Source organism: Phyllobates terribilis, unplaced genomic scaffold (assembly GCF_046119375.1).
Source record: "Phyllobates terribilis strain yellow unplaced genomic scaffold, ASM4611937v1 Scaffold_258__1_contigs__length_2716348, whole genome shotgun sequence".
In the NCBI taxonomy this organism is placed as follows: Eukaryota; Metazoa; Chordata; class Amphibia; order Anura; family Dendrobatidae; genus Phyllobates; species Phyllobates terribilis.
Window position 1 is genome coordinate 1,206,277 of NW_027363018.1, and position 23,184 is coordinate 1,229,460.

Genomic DNA, 23,184 nt, shown 5'->3' on the forward strand with positions numbered 1-23,184 from the left:
AAATAGCACATTGGTTTAAAAAATTTGGCCTGGTCAGGAAGGTGAAAACTACCTTAGACGGGAAAGGGTTATTCCCAATATATGTGATAACTCTGAAGTGGAGCAGACTCCACAATACAAGCTGTTCACATTATTACATAGATTTCTTAGACCCGATGAGGCTTGTTTAGTTACGTTGAAAATCCACTTGCTTTTGAGCTGAAGCATTTCCACCTGTTCACATGGGCCAATAAATACACCATTTTTGATGTAATTTTCTATAAAGTGCTACCCTCTTTTTCGCTGACTTATGTGCCATAGCTTGGTGGGTTGCAGTCTGTGTGCTGGAGCCTTTCTTTATGCTTTTCCAGCTCCTTTTTTTGTTAATCTATCTATCATCTACATTTTGCATTAGTAACCATCCTCCAAATCCCCTTGTCCGGCCACTTTCTGAATAGTTTGGATATTCTATTTGGACACATCACGGCTCATGGAAGAAATAAATCACACAATGACAGCACATCCATATAAAAAACATTCTGTTTCATTATGAAGCTTACAACAGAGTGGCAAGTGACAAGACATAAATACCAGAGATATTATCAAAATCCAAGTTAAAAACAGCATCACTAAATATGCAGGGAATCGATTGTACGAGCCAAGAGACTGTATTTTTATTTGCTCAAAATAGGAGAAGGGGAGCAAAAAATGTAAAACATAATTCACACTTAGTTTTGGGTGATGAGTATAAATGACAGTGAAGTGGTAACTTATAATAAGGAACATACACTGGTAACACAATGACGTTCCTGTAAGTATAACATGTTGTAATGATGGGACATTCATTCCATGCTATGACAAACTAGCGTAACTCTCTCAGCAGTAATGTCATCTTCCACCTCTTCACATCGTCTGCACTGACTTGTGGTATTTGCCAATTACGGAAACAGCGAGTGACGGCAAAAACCAGTGCGTCGTTATAGCGTGATATACAAAATGGGTTACATCTATATAAATGTCACCAATTCCTTATAACCCCATGCACTGCTCTCACTGAGATCACTTGGTTGCACATTAACTTTACATACAAATGATGAAATATATACATACAACAAAATCCCTTTAATCGGGCATCCGATAGTCCAGAAGTTCTGATTATCTGGCATCTGACCTGTACATTGGACTTTCTTCCTAGAGATTCTCTAGGTAGAGTTCATCCACAACATATACATGGCAGTCCAATAATCCAGTGTATTAGTTCATCTGTCACCTCTCAGGTCCCATCAAAGCTGAATTAAAGACATTTTATTGTATATATACATACAACACTCAAGCACCCAGATTTCTAGGTGTTTGTCCTGATTCTTAGACCCCATGTGGGGTGCAGCTTGAGAAAGGGCAACGTCACATATAAATATGGGAGGGACATGTCACATTAGATTTGTCTTCTATACTTTCCCACTTGCGTTCACTCGAGGATGACAGAAAATGAGACATATTCAGCATCTTCTTCATTCTTGCAACCTAAAGAGGCAAGTCTAATAATACAAGTGCAGCAACCGACCTCATGGCAACACCGATAATCCACACAATTGTCGCCTCCAACACAAGAAGCTATTTTGAGTAGAATCTTAACCAGTTTGTCTACGAATATGATTATTAATGCTTATTTTTGGGTTTTGTTATACATTTTTTCTATAACATGTTGGACATCAATACAGTATATACTTATATTGCTGTTTTTGATTTAAACATTTGCGCACTATGCAATTAAAAATATAGTCATTCGTATAACATGTCTTTTACAATTTGTACCACTAGAGGTCTCTGTTGTACTCTATCCAGTGGCTTCAAATACGCTGCACGCAGTACCAAACGTCACCACTAGAGTGAAATTCAGAAATCTCAGCTGCTTGTAAACAAGGGACGCCTTGGCTTTCACAATCATTGTCTTTCTTCATTGCTTCTTATTATTTCATTACTTGGAAAGATAATGTAAACTAATCCAAAGCCCTATCCTAAAATACATTTACGATCCCTTGTAATGCATACTTAACTATTGTAAAGTATTGTCCAATTAGAATTCCATTACTACTGAATCTAAAGAAATATTCAATGTGGTCACTTATTTCTCACCAACCATTTGCATCTTTATTTTACTTTTAGCATAAATCTATAATTCTTCCTCCATTACTAGAATGATAATCGTTTTTTTTTGTATTTTTAATTTGCATCCTGTCTCTTTAAAATAAATGTAACCGTACTTCCTAAATGATAAAGTTTATTTTTAAGTTATTTTATTGCATTTTCTATTATTATAATAGTCCTATGAACCTCCTGTCTCAGGTGACGTCCGGAGAAGGGCGTTCTTACCCTACAAGCTTCGTCTGGCCGGTCCGATCACCAGTGTAGTTAGGGCCAACTTGTAACTACTATGTTTCTGCAGGAATCAAGAATTAAAAAAAGGCACAAATTATCTGTAAACGCCATACTTTTCTCTCTTAGGGAACACATTCGTAAAGTACAGTGAAAAGCAAAGCGTTTCATCACATTGTATGAACAGTACTTTGCACATGAACGTTTCCAGTCAGAGATCCAAACCCATATAGTATGTCTCAGAAGGTAACAGAAAGGACAGGAAAGGGTTACTCAGCTGCACAGAGATTTCAGAAAATCCGAGATAAAAGACGTAATAAAAAAGGAAAGAAAAAACAACCATAAAATTATAAAGCTTGTAAACAGACAATTGGAAATACTCTTTATTCATGGAAAAATATCATAAAAAAGTACCACTCTGAAGTAAAACTGCCGGAGTTTCCTTCATGCGCAGTTTCGAGGAGGAACACTTGAGCACAACGTGGAGTCCACCGATATTCACGTGGATGAGAGCTAGAAAAGTCACCAGGGCGTCCTTGGTAGGTGAACGGCTGTTGTGCTTGTCGCGTTTGAGGCAAATTTTAGATCGTTTGGCACCAAAAGTATTTTGGCCTTGGAGGGAAGAAAAGTTCATGATTGTAGGACTTCTGATGTGGGCTGTGACATGTCCATTGTTCTCATTTGGATTGTAGAGATTTCTTAATTTCATTGACATCCATCTGGAATAAAAATGGATAGAGAATGTTTAGAGCAACAACTGTTTCTTGTACAAAGAAAAGAAGAACCCCCTGGACCTTCAAGATAGTCCTGGACCCACCTATGAGGCCCACCATCAAGATCCAATGGGACCACTACCTCCACCTGAGGTAAAAAGAAAGGAACTCACCGTGGGAAGCAAAAGCCCAGCGCTGACAGGAATCACTGAAGAGCAGCAGTGAGTAAACTCCCTCTACCCCGGAGCAGCACCGCACGCCTCACTAATGACACGGAGCGCCGTGCCAGCAACAGAGCGGGCAGCGCCAATGTCATTCAGAAGCCGGGCTACTTACCAGCTCAGGAGAAGTCCCTGCACTTGGAGAATCCCCTCTTGACAGACACTAGCAACGCGCCGCAATCACGCTGTTTAATAGCAGAGCTTCTGGATACTGAGCATACAGCGCAGCTCCAAGATAAATGATGACAGGCAAAGATGAGGAACTGTCTGATAATATTATTACATATACTTCCCGTACTGCCCCTATTAATATGGACACATCGTTCACATTAGGTGGATCTCATACAAGGAATAAAAGAAAGAAGCAGGCAAGTGGCATAAAGGGTAACAATGATAATAAAAAGGACTTACACTCATCTGAAACAGATGATGGTTCAGAGGACATATCTCCCAATTTGACCCCCTCTAAACATAGACCTAAAAGGGACCATACAACTTCTCCTGATATGTCTCCTATTCTGATACCCATTAATAGATATAGTGACAACGCAAACACAATTTTAATAAAAGAGAAACCTGTTAATCTTTCTCCATCAGAAAAATACTTGCTAGACCTCCATTCATCTTTCATTCAACAACTGAACATAATTATGGTCAATGGATTCCAAAGCCTAAATGCAATACTGAAAAGATATTAATCAGAAAATCAATGACACAAATAAAAAAGTAAAATCCCCATATCTGGCACACAATACGCTTTGGAAAAGGATCATTGTTTACTTAAAAGCGAAGTTAAAACATTAAAATTAAAACTTACAGATTTAGAGGACCGCAACAGGCGGAACAATCTAAAATTTAGGGGAATACTTGAGAATGTTTCCCCGTCACAAATGGCTCCATATATTAAAGACTTAATATATAAAACACTACCATCGGTTCCTAATGCAGAACTGACAACAGACAGAGCCCATAGGCTACCAAAACCTAGTTTTCTGTCAGGAGACACTTCAAGAGAAGCAATTGCGAGAATACATTTCTTCCAGACTAAGGACCGGTCGCCTTCTGGACTATCTAAAGAAAAATTAATATCTACCTCCTCCTTACCAGTCAATAAAAATATTTCTGGACTTCTCAAAAGAGATATGCTAGGAAAATGCTTTGCTGGCATAACTAGCATCTTAAGAGCGAATAACATTTCGTATAGTGGTGTTTTTCTGCTAGACTCATAGTCTTCTTCAATGGAAAAGCCAACCTTATTCAAGACCCAAAGGACGGACGGAATATGTCCGAGAATGGTCACAATCCAGAACAAGGAAGAAAAGTAGACCCTCAGAGTAAATTCATTTTAAAGGTCTAACCATAAGTGGCTACATCATTATTTTATTGCGCAAATACTAGTATTTGAGATGTCCATAAGGCAGTACTTAGAGGGATCCTTATCCAACTCAATGCACAACACAAAAGGAAAACAAAAGAAAATATATAAAAAAAATCACCCAAAAGATTAGCAAGGCAGTGGCAAAACAACAACAAAATCCGACGGAAAAAAACTCACTTTGCCATAATAAGTCTTAGAGCTGAACTTAAATCCAAGATGGAATCAACTACATACACCCGCAAGCTATAGTGGAACAATTTGCTACATTTTATTCTTCCCTATACAATCTGAAAGACGATAAAGAAACTACCCAATTAAATATTAAATGAATAAATAATTTCCTTTCAGAAGAACTCCCGCAATTAAACTCAGAGCAAATTAAATGATTAAATTCCCCTTTCTCTACTAACAAAACTGATATTGACATCAAGAAATTGCAGGAAAATAAATCCCCCGGACTTGATGAATACCCACCGAATATTATAAATTATTTAGACATCATCTCTCTAACCCCCTAACTTCTGTTATATCAAACGACCAACAATGGCCTATTCTCAAATGAATCCCAAATAGCCACCATTGTTGTTATACCTAAACAAAATAGTAATTCTGAGGAGATGTCGAACCAAAGGCCGATATCTCTTCTAAATACAGACACTGAAAATATACGCTAAGCTAATATCTGAAAGATTCATTACAATTATGCCTATACTAATTCATTCTGATAAAGTAGGGTTTTATTAAGGGAAGACAAGCCTCAGATGACACAAGAAGACTTTTAAATTTACTTATATATGTGGAAAAACAAAAATTGTCTTCCATACTACTATCTTTAGAAGCCGAAAAGACATTTGTTCGCATCAACTGGGATTTCACGGTCGCCACTTTAAACGAATTTGGATTTCAAGAACAAATTCTTAAAACTATTACTGCTCTTTATTCATGCCCTTCAGCAAAGATCCAAATTAACAATTTACTCTCTAAAACCTTTACTATTACTAATGGTAAACGTCAGGGAAGTCCATTATCTCCACCCTTATTTGATCTCATAATGGAACCCTTTGCTGAAATTACCAGAACCAACGACCTCATAAAGGGAATCCCACTTAATTTTAGACAACATGAAATTAGTTTATTTGCGGTTGACACGTTCATTTCCATTACTGACGCTATCAACTCACTAAGAGTTATTACCCAAAATATCAAAGAAATTTCAGCGGTTTCCAATTATAAAATAAATGCCAAAAAAATCAAAAATGTTAATTTTTTTCTTAGATTATCAATTTACAAAATTAATGGAAAAATCCCATAATCGCTATTTTGGAATCAAATTCACTAACCTTTTACATAAAATCCTAGATGAGAACTTAAACATATTGCAAAAGCAAATCCAAATAAGCATTGGCAACTATGATAAATCTAACACTTCGTGGATGAGTAGGATTACTATCTACAAAATGATTATACTACCAAAATTACAATATATTTTCAGAACAATTCCTATCCTAGTCCCAGAAATATGGATTAAATCTCTTCATAAACAACTGTCAAATTATAGATGGCAAAAAAAGTTTCAGAGAATTGCAAAAATGTTACTATTCAAAAATAAAAGGGGGAATTGCCCTACCAAATATACAGGCTTCTTCTGAAGCGAATATTATTATTCAAAGCAGAAAATAGCAGAAAACGAATCAATGATAGACTTCCTCTCCCTAAAAACTTTTCATAATCTTCCAGAAGAGGAATTGTACAGCCAGACTAAAGAAAGCCTTTGTGGACTACTCTGATTCATGTTGGAGATACTGTGGACAAAAAGCCAACTTACCGTATTTTTCGGACTATAAGAAGCCCTTTTTTCCTCCAAAATTTTGGAGGAAAATGGGGGGTGCGTCTTATAGTCCAAATGTTGGAGGGGGGGGGTTGTATATATATGTGGGGTGTGGGGGGAGCAGAAGCGGTGGAGGAGCGGGGAACAGGAGGCAGCAGCCGCCCGCTGCAGCCTACATTGTCCCCGCTGCTAAAGAAAATGAATATTCAGTGCTCCCCACGCTCCTTACTAGCAGCACACAGTATAGACGCAGCGCTGCTCCTGCTGTTGCCAGAATTGCCTGTGCTCGCTGTTAAAGGGCATGAATATTCAACCTCTCTCCACGCCCATGGGCATGGAGAGGGGGTGAATATTCATGCCCTTTAATAAGCAGGATCACGCGGTAGCCCGGCAGCAGCAGGAGCCGCAGCGCGGCTACGCTGTGTGTCGGCTATGAAGGAGCATGAAGTCACTGCTCCCCGTGCACACAGTACCGGCATTGGGAGCAGTGACTTCCGGCAGCTGATCTCTCCTTGCGCATGGTAGTGACGCCATGCGTGGCTCACATGGAGAGATCAGAGTGGGCAGGCAGGATGAAGCGCTGGAGGAGAGAAGAAAGGTGAGTAGGAGTGTTTTTTTTTTAATGTGCAGCATGATAGGGATTAGGGGTACCATGCATACTAGGATAAGGATGAGGGGGCCATACATACCAGGGTAAGGATGAGGGGGCCATACATACCAGGGTAAGGATGAGGGGGCCATACATACCAGGGTAAGGATGAGGGGGGCATACATAACAGGATAAATATGAGGGGGCCATACATAACAAGATAAATATGAGGGGGCCATACATACCAGGATAACGCTGAGGGCGGCATACATAACAGGATAAAGATGAGGGGGCCATACATACCAGGATTAGAATGAGGGGCCATACATACCAAAATAAGGATGAGGGGTGCCATGCATACCAGGATAGGGATTAGGGGTGCCATGCATATCAGGATGGGGATTGCTGTGCCATTCATACCAGGATAGGGATTAGGGGTGCCATGCATACCAGGATAGGGATTAGGGGTGCCATGCATACCAGGACAGGGATGAGGGGTGCCATGCATACCAGGATAGGGATGAGGGGTGCCATGCATACCAGGATGGAGGGATGCCAGGCATACCAGGATGGGGATGGGGACCACGTATAAAAGGAAGGGGAGAGACATATATACCAGGATGGGGGATATTGTCAGAATTGGGGAACATTACCCCTATACCAGTGTCAGCAGAAGACCCCCTCCCCCTTAAAAGTGCATCATGAACACATTTTTTGCTTAATTTTTTTTTTTTCCTCCTCTAAAACCTAGGTGCATCTTATGGTCCGGTGCGTCTTATAGTCCGAAAAATACGGTATTTCATATCTTTTGGACATGTTCTAAAGCTGCATTAATATGGAAAGAGATCTTTAAATTGTTGAATAAAATCAACAACTCTACAGTTAATATTTCACCACAACTAGCCCTTCTATCTCTTGACTCAAATTTACTCCCACAGAAGATAAAACATATTTCCATTCATATATTGGCTATAACAAAGCTACTTATTGAATCTAAATGGAAGTCAGTTAATGTTCCTACTATCTCAGAAATTATAGATAAGATGTTAGTTCACAATTCTTTAGAACATTCCTATGCGTTAAGAAACAGCTCTCTTAAGAAATACTATTCTATATGGTCTTTCTGGATCTGGATACTGGATACTTTTCCCTGAATAAGAATACCTCTCCAAACAAATAACATCTTTTAGCCAGAAAGTATACAAATCATTTATTATTTTAACATAATTAAACTGAAATCCTGTGATGCCATAACAAGGATTTATACTATAGATGATCTATTTTGTTTTCACCTCCCTTTCCCCTGTTTTCCTCATTCATCCTTCCCTTTTTTCCCCATCCCATTCCTCTCTCTCTTTCCTTCCTTTCTTTCCTTTCTTCCTCTCCGGCTATCCTTTTCCAGATTTTTCCTCCAAGTTAAAAGTTTTGTTAGGATGATGTAACTGTTGTAATACTACTATACTGTCTTTATCATATTTTATTTTCCCTTTCCCTTCTTTTGTAAAACATCCCTTAATAAAAAGTATATTACTGAAAAAAGACAACTGGATTTTCTTTACACCGTTTTAATGAGTAAGCCTATGATTGATGATGTACTAACAGGACTCTGAGAATTTCAGACTTTTATCATATCACTGGAACCTGTGGTCAGAGCACAACTACAGCATACATTTCCAAACTACTATTTCGGAAGGGCTTCAAGTCAAATATTGTGTACCTGTAATCGAAGACGAATCTTCTTTTCTTCATCCAGCTCGGACAGTAATTGTTTTATTTCTTTTCTAAAATAAAAATACAAGAACGATGGAATTAATTTTCTGGGGTAACCTCGAGTATACTAAACTATACTTTAAAAGGCAGCAAAGTGAAGAACAAGGACAATGAAACATGTGGAGAATCCGAATAACCAAATAGTTTGAGTAGGAATCTGACTCCTGAAATACTGCTTGGGGTAAGCAGTGCTGAGATCTGAGATGATATGTGCTCCACAGATTATCTATTTCACAGTCTTCTTTGCATATACTGAATAATACATAGGGAGAAGCATCTTATTTTCAGATAATTTTCATCTAATATATCACCCTGTGCTTATATTGGACACAGACAAATGTTCACCAGAAAAGCAACAAATGTTCAGATGACAAATGCTCATTTGCAAAAAAAACAAATATATATAAAAAAATAACAGTCAGCTGATGTGGACACATCATCCTGGGTTCCACATCGAGCCTCTTAATAATCCTAGGCCTACATATGTTTAAGCATAGAGCCCATGAATTTACTGCTTACGCATGGACCAATGTTTCAAGCCTAGTCTGGACAGGATCTGAATAATTCTGATGCTGAAGCCTCAAATTCATAGTTGAGCTCTCACCCCATTGCAAGATACCAGTGGTACAACCTACACCTACCACCTAAAAAACCCTTCATCTTTGGGTTGGAGTTTGGTTTGTTTGGCTTGCGAGACCTCTGAGGCTGGAAATACCCAAGGGGGCAGGTTCTGAGGAGACATGGCAGTGACAGTCCACAAAAGGATTACCCACTATGATGATTGTACTGGATCCCTAGGAGGAGATGCGACACAGTATTCATCTCCAGGAGAGACTCAGGCAACCAAGTGAGAATCAACTGAACCAATCAGTTATGTATTTATGTGCGTCCACTATAATCACACCTAGGTCAATCCCTGCTGTGCCATAGTTACATGTGCTACCCTATCATCTCCTCTACTCTGCTGCCAGATACACCAGGCTCCTTATTGCTGGTCTGGTGATATGCTCAGTGACTATACGACCTGCTTCAGACACTACATCACATTAGCCAAGAGACTCCACTGTCTTATATTTCAATTTACTCCATCCTTCTCGCATTTTAATATGGCACTAAATATAAAGACGTTTTTGTTCCACTGACCATCCATTTAAATTATTGAAATTAATTACTTTGGTGCTACCTATCGTTGGCAAATAGAACTCACAGATTGTATAGATTATAATATATCATGCATCCCAGAATTTCACTACCAAGAAAGAACTAGTCTGTCCCAAATGCTCCACCATAGTGACGTCTACAGTCACTACCATCAAGAAATCTACCCCCCCTTTGCACTCAGGCCTGAGTAATTCTAGATCAGTGATCCCCAACATTTCTTACCTTGGGAATCGCATTCAGCTCTGAGAGAGGGTCATGAGCAACAACCAGAGCCCCCCGACTAGTGACATCCAGATCCCGCTCCCTATCCCACAGTAGTTACACCCAGAGCCCCATTACTGGTATAATAACAGCCAGAACTTCCCCATAGAAATAAAACCAAGGCAGTGTGCTTACATACAGGGGTTCTCACCGCACTCATATTCGGTATTCTCGCAGCAGGCACTCCCACCACATTATTGCATCCAACTTCAAGCAACCCTTTAACTAGCAGTATCATCTTATCTCCAGTCTCATCTCCAGACTTCATTTATCTCTCCAACTCTTAAAGGGGTTGTCCACTACTAGGACTAGGACACCAGTATTTATATGATGCAGGGCTCACGTGACATAACCGCACGAGAGCCCCAGAACGTGAGTGCGGACACCACTGGAACTGCGCCAGCACGGGAGGTGAGGACAGGGGTTTTTATTTTAACGAGGGCAAACATTCAGAGTGATAAAGGGTTGTCCTAGTAGTGGACAACCTCTTATATATGTGCATCTAGACCTGCTCTTCTGTATGGGGTTATCCACAAACGTCAGGAACTAGAGACCTGCTCTTCATATCTGTTTGTTAGACATGGTGCTAAGGCAACAAGCTGACACACAGCCGCGAGCCACACATTATAGGTCTGCGAGCCACAGGTTGGGGAGCCCTTTTCTACACCTTGTACTGTACAAGATCTCATTTTTCTTTTTCTCCTCTTAGAGCATTGTCCCAATGTTTTAGATTCCCAGTGGATCTCACTATATACCAGCAGAAGAAAGATAGGTACATTCACGGAACTTGCAAACTGTGATGTACTAAATGTAAAAAAGTATGAAAAACTATAGCAAAAATATAGTCATATAGTCACACAGTCTGAGGCTTTATTCTGCCCTGTCATAAACAGCATCTCAACTCATTTCTTTTAATGCTGGAAGCTAATAGTAAATGGACCTAAGTATATGGCTGTACATTTGCTCACTGCACCTTTAGATCCATTTAGAGAAAAGGTCCATTTTCTGAACGTATAGCAAAATTGTCTGCTTCCAATGTGCTGAATGAAGTCTTATAACATCCATTACAGGCTGTTATTAGATGAGTGTGAATAGTTTGTGTTAATTACTTCCTATTCTCTGCTAAATTGATATTTTGAACATAATTGCAGATTTGTTTTTCGTCTTTTGCACATTCTTCTTTTAGCCAGATGGAAATCACTGACTGTGACAATTATAGTGTCTCTTAGCACCGATCTGATGAAAATAAGCTCCGACTGAATTCACGCTCAGAGAAAAAATGGTATGGATTAATTATTAAGGCGATGAAATAAACAAATACTCCATAAATAATACAATGTATCATGACATTTTAAGAGTTTCTTTCATCAGGAAAACCTGTTAGAGAGGACAACCTCCAGGGAACCTCTTTTTTGAGCCCTGACAAGCAGTGGCTCTCCATCTTGTGGACTCGGGCTATCTATGTATGACATGATAGCCATTCATTTGGTTTGCACATTATAAAAAAGTCATCCATGACATTTTTGAAACTTTACACAAAAACATTAAATCAGAACAAGTCCTTTAATTCCCGGCTGCCGGCATCTGGTATAATAAAGCTTACTTTTGCTGGTCCTTCATTGTCTCAATGATGCTTCGAAGCTCCTTGACTTGTGCCTGCAGCTCTTCTAGTGATGACTGGCCATGCTCAACTGTGTGTCTTGCATCGGAGCTACCAAAGGACGGAGAGTTTGACCTGTGACTACTTGAGGTGACAATGTGAAATGCTGATGGGGCTCCAGGAGCGCCGTGTGAGAAACTAACACTTGAAATCAAGCCTCCTGGTTTGGGGGGCAATGCAGCTCTGTTCTCTGGTACCTACAAGACAGGAATACACTGAATATGTACAGAAAACTATTATTATTAAAAGGACACATGTAGTAATCATAAATGAATATTTCCCATATGCTGGTAAATCATTGCCTAAATACAGCGGTATTATATGTGCTATTAGGTGGTCTTCATTATTGAAAGATATTAAGAAAATGCAGGCACAACTGCAGCCACAATTACAGCTCAGTCATAGGCAATGCTCTGATTAAAGAGAAAAAAAACACAAAAAAAACACTTTCATTTAATATTCTAATGTATACAGTGACCCCCATAGATGGTACAGAGCTGACTTGGCTAATGCAGCATAAGCTATCTATTAGATAGGGGATAAATGTAAGATTACTGGGGGTCTGTTCACTGGGACCTCCACCAGTCATGAGAACAGGGGTCTTATTTCTGCAATATGGAGCAGCAGTGCACCACAGTGTGTGACCACAGCTCCATTCACTTCTATGGTTTTGTGGAACAGCAGTATGTGTGACCACCTGTGCCATAGGCAGTCAACAGAGCGGCGGTCATGCATATGCCCTAATGCTCCATTCACATGTGAAATACAGTCCTCAGGATTGGTGGGACTCCCAGCAGTTGGACCCTGCATCATCATATAATCACCTGTTGTTTGTAGCACTGGTGTATACAGACAGAAAAGGGCCCGGGTACAAGAACAATATATGGGCCCTTTGCAGTCCAAGAGCTCCTAAGAATGCAAAATTGCACCTGCTTTGGAGGTAGAAATGGGCCCCCTTATCTCTTGGGCCCCTGTGCGGCCCCATAGGTTGCACCAATGATATGTCCGCACCTCGTTTGTAGGATAATTCCTTTGAAGGAGTTGTCCCAAGTAGCAAGTTACCACCTATGTACAGGATTTGAATGATGGCTGTGCATGTGCACTGCTGCTCCATTCAATTTCTATGGCCTGCCAGAGTTCCACAGACAATGAATGGAGTGGTGCTGTGCTCATATCTTGAGAGTGTGGTAATCACAGCAGTGGGACCTCAAGCAATCTGCAATAGAGATGATCAAAAAGATTTGCGGGATCCTTGTTCAACGACTACTTCAGTAGTCAATGGCCGCCGGAGCAGAGCTCTGTGAACCTCCTTTTAACGGCCAGGATCCCTGGTGCTTGTTCTGATCGGCAGGCCTGGCTAAGCGTCATGTGTGCGTTGTACCAGAACAATGACAGTGAGCCAGGCCTACGGATCAGAAGAGACACTGGGAACACCAGCAGGTAGGAGGAGGTTCACAGGGCTCTGCTCTGGCAGCCATGGACTACCAATATGGCAGCTGGACTAGGGTCCTACAAATCTTTTTGATAATTTCTAATCAACAAATTATCACCATTCCATGCATGTATGGGTAATAACTTAGTCAAGTTGGACAATGCCTTAAAGCATGCAATCTATGATAAAATGGTAAAAATCTACTTCTAGAAAAAGGTTTTCCCACAATTACTTATTTAGCTTTTATAAGGGAAGAGAGTACACCCGTGACATTAGGGACCATCAGCGCAGCAGGAAATAGAGCAGCTACAGTAGGCAGCTATATTGCTATACTCCCCGATAAGCATGGATCATCTACACCTTTCCTCCATGGTAAGATTACACATTGACTTTTAACCCTCCCAGTCCTAATTGTATTGATCCACAACAGAGAGCACGCTCCCCTTACTTACCTGTGATGTAAGACTACGTGGGGCTTTCTTGGATGAGTCTATAGGTCTCTGTGACAGGTGATTGATATCATCCTTGTCATCGTCTGGACTTGGAGAGTCAAAGAAATCAGGACTGGAAAGGGAGGACTACAAAAGATCGTAGTGAATAAAAGTATACTGATTGTAACAATATTTCCTACATGACAAGAAGATGCGTAATAAGCCAGCCATCTCCATTCTTACCAGCACAGCTATAAAGAGACTCTTGACCGTGTACGGCCAACCCGGGTTCCATTGTTCACATTCCCCCTCCCCTTTTCACCCATACCAAATAAAACACTGCACCTGTAATTTTCTCTTTGGATAAATTTGGCCACAGCGGCCGTTTTATTAACAAACAACAATATTAAACATATAAACATTATAATAACAAGGGTAAGGGTTCTTGGAGTTAAAAAATTGATCTGGCATAAACCAAACAGTACTTGAACCACCATGTTACCCTCAGCCGTACCACGCCAGCTCAAGGGCACCAAAAGCTCCCAGGGTAAAACCCCGTCCAGAGCCCCCAAAACCAAAATGCCAGATCACCCCCCTTAATCAAGCCAATGCCTGTAACTTGATAATCTCCTTTTTTACCGACACTTCCGTGCCAACTCCAAGAACCCCAACCCCCCCCGCCAGCCACTGCGACAAAGACATCTTAACACATCACTAAAATTTTTTAATATATATATATATATATATATATATATATATAGATATAGATATATATATATAAAACCCCTCCTAATACACCCTAATTATTAGACCTCCCTGTTCTTCTTCCTACAAAACCCGCCCTTTTCCAATGCAATTTAAAAGAAACTAACAAACAACCGAAAAAAGGGGTGGGTGGGACTTTTCCAATGCTTTCTTCTCTGAACTGACCGTTTCTCACCCCACCCTTTCTGCTTTATCTACGCCCCCCTCAAATGCCCGCCCCTCAACCTATATCCAATCCTTATTCTTTTAAGTTCAAATTACACCCTCCTGTCCCCTCCCGGTCATGTGGGGCTTCCATCTAGGTTCCTTGCCTCCAGCCCCCTTCTTGACCATGTACGGCCAACCCGGGTTCCATGGTTCACATTCCCCCTCCCCTTTTCACCCATACCAAATAAAACACTGCACCTGTAATTTTCTCTTTGGATGAATTTGGCCACAACCCCCCCACCCGCCACAAACGAACAGCCCTGACCACCTCAGGCTCGTGAGCGCCCCAACACCGCCAAAGCCCTTTCAATCCCGCCTTGTATGGCCAATGCCCATAAATCGATGCGTATATCATTCAAATGCACGCCATCCTTTGCCCAAAATTCTCCAACTCCCGCTTCCAGATCAAGATGCCGTACGCTTACTCCCCCATTCCTGTTAACAAAAGCTGATATGGCTCTGTTCAACTTTATACGTGCCCTATTAATTCCCTTCAATGATCTGGCCTCCCTCCATGTTTTTCTGGGCACCACCTCAGACCAAACAGTCAACACCTCAGGAAACGATCTCCATAGCCTTAAAAGATCAATTTTAATGTCCCTCATCAATTCCCTGACCGGTCGAGCCCCCAAATCATTCCCTCCCATGTGCAGCACTAAAATATCCGATGCCCGATCCAAATGAGCTGCTTTATGGAACTCTGGCAGTACTCTTCTCCACACCATCCCTCGGAAACCCAACCACAGAACCACGGCTTGCTCTCGGCTGAAGCCCAATTGCCTACCGTCGGGCCTCACGTCCGCCCGCAGTGCCCCCCAGTGGACAAAAGAGTGCCCCATAATCCACACTAACAACGGGACTCCACCTGCAACAAGACAACCAAAAATATTTAAAACCAAAAGATAATTACATTAGACCGAATGCCTAATTCCTTACATAAGACAGGTATCGATCGGAACTCCATCTCCCAATGCGTTTTATCACTTCCTTGCCTAACCCCAAACCATCCGCTTCCGATGACGCGCCAATTCTGAAGGAATGTGACCCATATACCTCAGGGCTAAGGCCCAACTCAGCAATACCCTTCTTAAACACTGCTATAAACTGGAAACGCGATAAAAATTCACCATTTTCATGACACAATAATGGGCCCTTCCTCCCTGACCAAACCTGCCAGTAAGCCATTAAACATGTCCTAGGACAAACCAAAGATCCCTTAACCTCACCTAAGACCACACGTTTTCCTCTGCCCAATTGATCTGTCATCCCCCGTCTTATCCAAAATTCAATGCCCCCATCTCGACCGCTCATATCCTCAGCAAACAAACCCCCAACCTTATTCTTGCTTAGTGCCACCAATTCACCTACCCTTAGTGCACCAAAAAATGCCAAAGCAAAAGCCAATCTAAACAATGTGGCCTCGAAAAATGAACAACAAATCCTATCCATTACCAAACCCAAACGTTCCAAGATACTAAAGGTTACCGGCCTACGTTTATCCAACACTTTACCTCCTTTCCTAAAGCCCTTCAAAGCTTGCTTCACCAAAAAGGCCTTCGTAACATCCTTCGTACCCAGCAATTTAAAACCAAATGCTAATCCTGCCACAAACTTGCCAACTTTTGAAATCGACTATCCGCTCTCTGCCGCCCTTTCCCAGCAGAAACAACACAGCCGTCTCTCTATCTACCTCACTCTCCACTCCACCCCACTCCCGAATCCAACTTTGCCATACTCGCAACGATGCCTCGTATGATGCCCAGGTCTGCCTTGTGATAGACTCTTATATTAACCGTCCCACTCCTCCATAACCATCTGCCATAACCGCGAAGGGCATTCTTGACCCACGTCCTCTGCCTCTGGTGCTAGTGCCCGAAAACGATCCCACTGAAAACGAGACAAGGCATCTGCTATGGAATTTTTTACACCTGGCACATGGACTGCTGTAATCCAAGCATTCAACTTAAGACAACAAAGTACAAGTTCCCTCAGCAACCTAATCACAGGCGGCGACAAGGCCGACAAACTGTTGATGACCGATACAACTCCCATGTTATCGCAGTGAAGCCGAATTCTCCTGTTGGCAAAACACTCCCCCCAAATATTCACCGCCACAACAATAGGAAACAACTCCAAAAATGCCAAGTTCCTCGTAAGACCCCTCTCTTTCCACAAATTCGGCCACTCACCTACACTGCACCGCCCTTTCCAGTATGCCCCATAACCAGCACCTCCTGCAGCATCCGTAAATATCTCACAATCATAACTGTTCAAAAACTCCTCCTGTATTAACGATCTTCTGTTATAATTTTGCAGAAACAACTTCCAAACTTTCAGATCCTCCTTGTGTTCTTTATTTAAGCGAATAAAATGATGCGGAGCCCGCACTCCTGCTGTTGCTCCAGCCAACCTGCGACAAAATATTCTACCCATTGGCAAAATCCTGCCCGCAAAATTCAAACGCCCTAACAGTGACTGTAACTCCTTCAGTGTCACCTTGCGCAATCTCCCGATCCTATCGACCTCCTGTTTAAGCAAAATCAATTTATCATCTGGTAACCGACACTCCATCCTTTCAGTATCAATTACAATGTCCAGGAAACTTAGGGTTGTGCAAGGGCCTTCCGTCTTTTCTACTGCCAAAGGTACGCCAAAATGCTCTGCCTCCCACTCCATAGTACCTAACAAATTCCTACACAACAATGATTGCGGGGGACCTATAAACAAGAAGTCGTCCAAATAATGAATGACCGACTTCACAGAAGCCAGGTCCTTCACTACCCATTCCAAAAAACTACTGAAAGTTTCAAACAAAGAACACGAAATTGAACAACCCATTGGCAAACATCTATCAACATAATACTCCCCTTCCCAAAAACATCCCAACAACGGGATGCTATCCGGGTGAACTGGCAACAACCTAAAAGCAGACTCAATATCAGTCTTAGCTAGCAACAAGCCTGGCCCATACCTCCGTACCCATTGTGCCGCCGCATCAAAAGATGTATATTGGACCGAACACAACTCCTGCGCAATGCCATCATTCACTGAAAGCCCTTTAGGGTATGACAAATGCTGAATCAAGCGAAACTTATTCACCTCTTTCTTGGGCACAACTCCTAACGGTGAAATAATCACCTTGTTGCTAGGCAATTCCTGAAACGGTCCCGCCATCCTGCCCAATTCAACCTCTTTAGCTAACTTCGTCTTAACCACCTCTGGATAACGGTGAGCCGACATTACATTTTTAACCGAAAAAAGGACTACATGATCAGGAGCTGGTATTCTAAAACCATCCAAAAACCCATCCTCAATAACTTTAGCCTTCAACTGATCCGGATACCTATTTAGAAAGGGGGCCATCGCGTGAACCCTCACCGGAGTAACCCCCTTGACCGGTAACCACCGACGGCTTTCCTTTTCCTCTCTTAAAGCATTTTGATGCTCTATGTGAGCTTCCATTACAATGGGAGCACACATGCTTGAATTTACAGGAGTTCCCGTACTTGCATTGGCCATCATTAAATTGCCAGCAAGTTCCCGCTTCCTTTTTAATGTTTTGCGCCCCCTTACTACCTCCCCCATGTCCCGCTGATTGATTCCCGCTACTGTTGTTCCCGTGAAAGGACTGCCCATACCTCACTGGAGCCATAACCCTCAACCACAACCCAATGTCTTTCTGATCCCATCTGATCTCCGGTCGGACTGCTTTTCTCTGCCGAAATTGCTCATCATATCTTAACCACGCCTGACCCCCGTAAGTCCTCTGGGCCTCCCCGATAGCATCAAGCTAGCAGAATAAGCCTGAGCAATTATCAGGAGCTTTCTCCCCAATAACACTAGCCAATATTGCGAAAGCCTGTAACCAATTTACAAACGTCTGAGGAATCAACCTCCACCTACGCTTCTCCTCCTCCTCTTTTCTACTCTCATTCCTTTTTCCCTTATCCAGGTTAAACTTTTCCAATGGAAGAAGGGAAAAAATCTCTACGTACTCATCCCGCCAAATTTTTTCCTTTACCTCTTTTTTTAGGTGTGCCCCCAACGGCCCCTCAAAGCACACATAAACTTCCCCTTTTGCCCTATCGCCCAGTCTTACATTATCCGCCTTGTCCTTTTCTGTCTGCACACAAACCGATACCCCAGAAAGTATAATGTCTGCACTGACCCCCGACCTGCCCATCTCGCTTCCCACCTGCAAAGACACCGGTTGACTAGGCACCCACGTCGCTGCCGCGGATGCCAATCCACCCTGATTAACTCCCCCCACTATCTATTCTAGCCAAAAATTGCGACATATTAAACAAAATGTCTCTAAGACCCATTATATCAGACCCGCAACCTCCCCTAATATTTTGCCCGCTGGGCCCCGCCGACTGCCTATCAACTCCCTCATACAGTAATGACCCAGCGGGCGACAAACAAGACATAGAAGCAAACTCACCCAGCTGCGCAGGTGCTGTGTCCCTGCCAGCCAAAATTCCTGTGTCCTGCCGACGCCTGGATTCACCTCTATCCTCCCCAGTCTCCGATCCGTCCGACTCCTGCTGCAGCGCAAGGCCCGCGCCCCTGTCCTCCTCGTCACCAGGGGGGACCTGAGCACTCGCCGCCGTCTCCGCTGCTCATCCTCAGTCAATCCTGGCTCTGGTCCTTCCTGCCGTCCGTGACCTTCCTTGATTTCCAGACCCCGACTCTCGTGTCCGGCCTGTCGTGTTCCAAGTTTGACTGCCAGGCATCCCAGTGCTAATGCCCGCCGCTCCACCGCCTTGAATGTGTTGCATCGAGCCAGGCAGCAGATCTTCAAATTGCCGCTGCCTGCCCGTGAAATTCTGCTGCTGCATCCCTGTCCCATTGTTTCTAGCAGGCACCCCGACTGGAGCATCGCCACGTGTACCTGCCGTGCAAATGATCCTTCTGCTGCTCCCCCCGCTACGCGTCCTCTGTGGTCACGGCGCTTTGAATTGGTGCCTTTTCTTGAACTGGGGGGCATGTGCATATCTCCGTCGAAGACTTCCTGAGTAGCCCCGTCACGTGATGCCGGTTCCGGAAGTGACGTTGCTAGCACTTCCGGTGATGTCCCGCCCACCGGAAGCTGACGTGGCTGTATCGTGGGCATTGCTTCTGGCGCGGCCCGGGCCCTGGTATTGCGGCGTGACACCGGAGCAGGCCGCAGCACAGCCGACCGGGTTCTTTCAGTTGAGGACTGCGATACACTGCAGATGGAGCCCGCAGGGCGGCTAGGCGGATTCCTGCCGCGGCGGGCACGCTGACGGGGAGTTCCAACAACACGCTCACCGGACGCAGGGTCCCCTGAGGGGCTCCGCGGCCTGCGCCTGCTGCCCGCACTAACCGTGTCCGGAGAAATCCTAACGGGGGGCCTCGTCCTCCTGCTGGCCCTTCCAGATCTTGATGGAGGTGCTTCTGCCCCATCACTCCCCAGCAATCCAGACAGCTGGGACTCCAGCCACCCTCCACTTCTGGATCTTGCAGCCTCCCTCAGTCTTGCGCTCAAGGAATCTACAGTTTCCATATTCTTGGTAAGTGTCTTCACACAAAAGGACTTTCTCCATTGTTCTTGTCTCTGGGACTTTTCCAATGCTTTCTTCTCTGAACTGACCGTTTCTCACCCCACCCTTTCTGCTTTATCTATCCCCCCCCCCCTCAAATGCCCGCCCCTCAACCTATATCCAATCCCTATCCTTTTAAGTTCAAATTACACCCTCCTGTCCCCTCCCGGTCATGTGGGGCTTCCATCTAGGTTCCTTGCCTCCAGCCCCCTTCTTTAGTGAAAATGAATTGACTAGAGAACAACACTAATATGTTAGCTAAGTGCTGTGTTGCGCTTTTTATTATAGTCTACCCTTTGGGACCATTTGAGTTTCCTCCATCCCCAGCTTCCTTCTTATTTTCACAGCATTAAAGTGAAGGTGCCGCAGTTGGTTTTTTTTTGTATTCATTTTTTGTTTCATCTGGTCTTATCCTTCAGTCACCTCCAGAACTGCACTCACTATTCTGCTGTTACATCTTGTCTTATCCTCCAGAGCTGCGGTCACTATTCTGCTGTTACATCTGGTCTTATCCTCCAGTCACCTCCAGAGCTGCACTCACTATTCTGCTGTTACATCTTGTCTTATCCTCCAGAGCTGCGGTCACTATTCTGCTGTTACATCTGGTCTTATCCTTCAGTCACCTCCAGAACTGCACTCACTATTCTGCTGTTACATCTTGTCTTATCCTCCAGAGCTGCGGTCACTATTCTGCTGCTACATCTGGTCTTATCCTCCAGTCACCTCCAGAGCTGCGGTCACTATTCTGCTGTTACATCTGGTTTTATCTGCCAGAGCTGCGGTAACTATTCTGCTGTTACATCTGGTTTTACATCTGGTTTTATCCTCCAGAGCTGCACTCCCTATTCTGCTGTTACATCTGGTCTTATCCTCCAGTCACCTCCAGAGCTGCGCTCACTATTCTGTGTCATCATGTAACAGAATAGTGAATTCTGATCTGGAGGTGACTGAAGAATAAGACAGCACGTCTTATCCTCCAGTCACCTCCAGAGCTGCAGTCACTATTCTACTGTTACTTGTCACTGGTACCTAATCCATAACATGAGAGGTCACATGACCAGCGACCCTTTATATTTGCATTAATAATGAAAATGCAAATTACTAAATAAAACTGAAACATTTAAATACATTATATACAAAATAAATAGTAAGAACACAAGGACAATATTCAGTCCAGGCCTGGGCCGCAGAGCTGACGCTCTAATATCAGACCTCAGTGACCGCTCTGTACTATATACTCCTGTATATCCAGGCCTGGGCCGCAGAGCTGACGCTCTAATATCAGACCTCAGTGACCGCTCTGTACTATATACTCCTGTATATCCAGGCCTGGGCCGCAGAGCTGACGCTCTAATATCAGACCTTGCTGCATAAGGATCTGCATGTAGTTGTGTGTTGGTATCACTATGTGTCTACGGCTGTGTGCCCACATAGCGTTTAAGAGTTTTTTTCACGTAAATTACGCAGCGCAAAGACTTGAAAAACGCTAGTATATATGCCCCCCATGGTCCCCTATGTGAGAACGCAAGTCATGAGCACATGCTGCGTATTATCGCTGCGTAAAAACACGTAGCATGTCCATTAATTTTGCGGTTACGCGGTGTAATCGCCGCCTTATGCGTATGTCCATGCCCACCATGTGTATATTGTGCGCTTCAATATGTGTATGGTACCCGGGTCTGGAGGAGAGGAGACTCACCTCCAGGCCCAGGTACCATAAAACCTGTTGTAAAAAAATAATGAAAATAATAAATATCAATATACTTACCCTCTGTCAGCCCACAATCTCCTCACCGCCGCTGCCTCCGGACCCAGAGATGCATTGCGGCAATGGCCTGCGATGATGCTGCGGTCATGTGACCGTGAGGTCCTCACAGGTCCTGCCGCTCTGTATCTATGGGAACAAAGCTACCGGGGAGGAGCGGTGAGGAGACTTATTATTTTTTACATGCATATGCAGCATCAATAGTAAAAAGTTGGTCACACTTGTCAAGCACTATGCAGTGTGACCAACCTGTCAAGCACTTTTCCAAGTGATGCTAATATCGCTTGGAAAGCTCTTGACAATGTGCATGCTAAAATGCATGCAAAAACGCTGGATTTGCGCTTGTGTTTTGCGGGAAAACGCATGTGAATTAGGCTTGTGCTTTCCCGCAGCAGGGGGATGTGGAAATGATGCAGAAATTTCTGCTTAATTTACGCAAAGTGGGCACATAGCCTAATATCAGACCTTGCTGCATAAGGATCTGCATGTAGTTGTGTGTTGGTATCACTTTGTGTCTACAACAAAATGGCTCCTCACTGTGAGAGATCCTAATTCCTAAACTTCATTGTCTCTTATCCATTTGTAAACACCCAGAAAGGGAGGGGGGAGGAGGAGACATCAGACATGGAGCAAATCCAGCCCAGATTTTCAGCAGTCGTAATGCATGCCAGCTCTACACAAGGTTTTCATGCCAAATTTCAGTAGCGGCTCCCCCTAGTGTTTCAAAGTGGAACATGTCAAAGTTTTTAAATTATTTTTCATATTTTACTCCATTAAAAAAATATGATAATATTGGAGAAACGAATCAAAACAATAATACTTTACGTTTTCGCAAATGTTGAAAAACATTTTTTTTTGATGGCACCTTCCCTTTAAGGCATCTGTACTCATGAGAAGTCTTTACACTCCTTGAAAATTGCACGTGTCTATACATTTACCAGCTGGGTTCAGGAGAGTGACGACTTATAGCCAGGACAAACAGAATAATGAGAAGAATGTGTAAGGCTGGGTCTGTCAGTGGTGTAAAGTGATCCCTGCCGCTCAGGTCTCCTATTCTGTAGGACACTTCTGTAGATTGCAT

General features: G+C 43.1%; 1 protein-coding gene across 1 annotated transcript; it reads right to left on the reverse strand.

Annotated features, from left to right (window-relative positions):
• Positions 1 to 3,032: 3,032 nt before the first annotated feature.
• Positions 3,033 to 23,184, reverse strand: LOC141219262 (SH3 domain-containing kinase-binding protein 1-like). The gene is made up of 5 exons (XM_073666030.1): positions 23,042 to 23,184; positions 13,821 to 13,932; positions 11,880 to 12,133; positions 8,802 to 8,865; positions 3,033 to 3,074 (listed from the first exon to the last, which is right to left on the reverse strand). Exons 1-5 carry the CDS (start codon positions 23,182 to 23,184, stop codon positions 3,033 to 3,035), a joined length of 615 nt encoding a protein of 204 aa, XP_073522131.1.

Excerpts from the sequence above, each read along its gene's own strand:
- LOC141219262 (XM_073666030.1), bottom strand. The coding sequence starts at position 23,184 with ATGCAATCTACAGAAGTGTCCTACAGAATAGGAGACCTGAGCGGCAGG. Across the intron at positions 13,933-23,041 it reads CACTCTCCTGAACCCAGCTG|TCCTGATTTCTTTGACTCTC; the intron begins GTAAATGTATAG and ends CTCCCTTTCCAG. Across the intron at positions 12,134-13,820 it reads CACGTAGTCTTACATCACAG|GTACCAGAGAACAGAGCTGC; the intron begins GTAAGTAAGGGG and ends CCTGTCTTGTAG.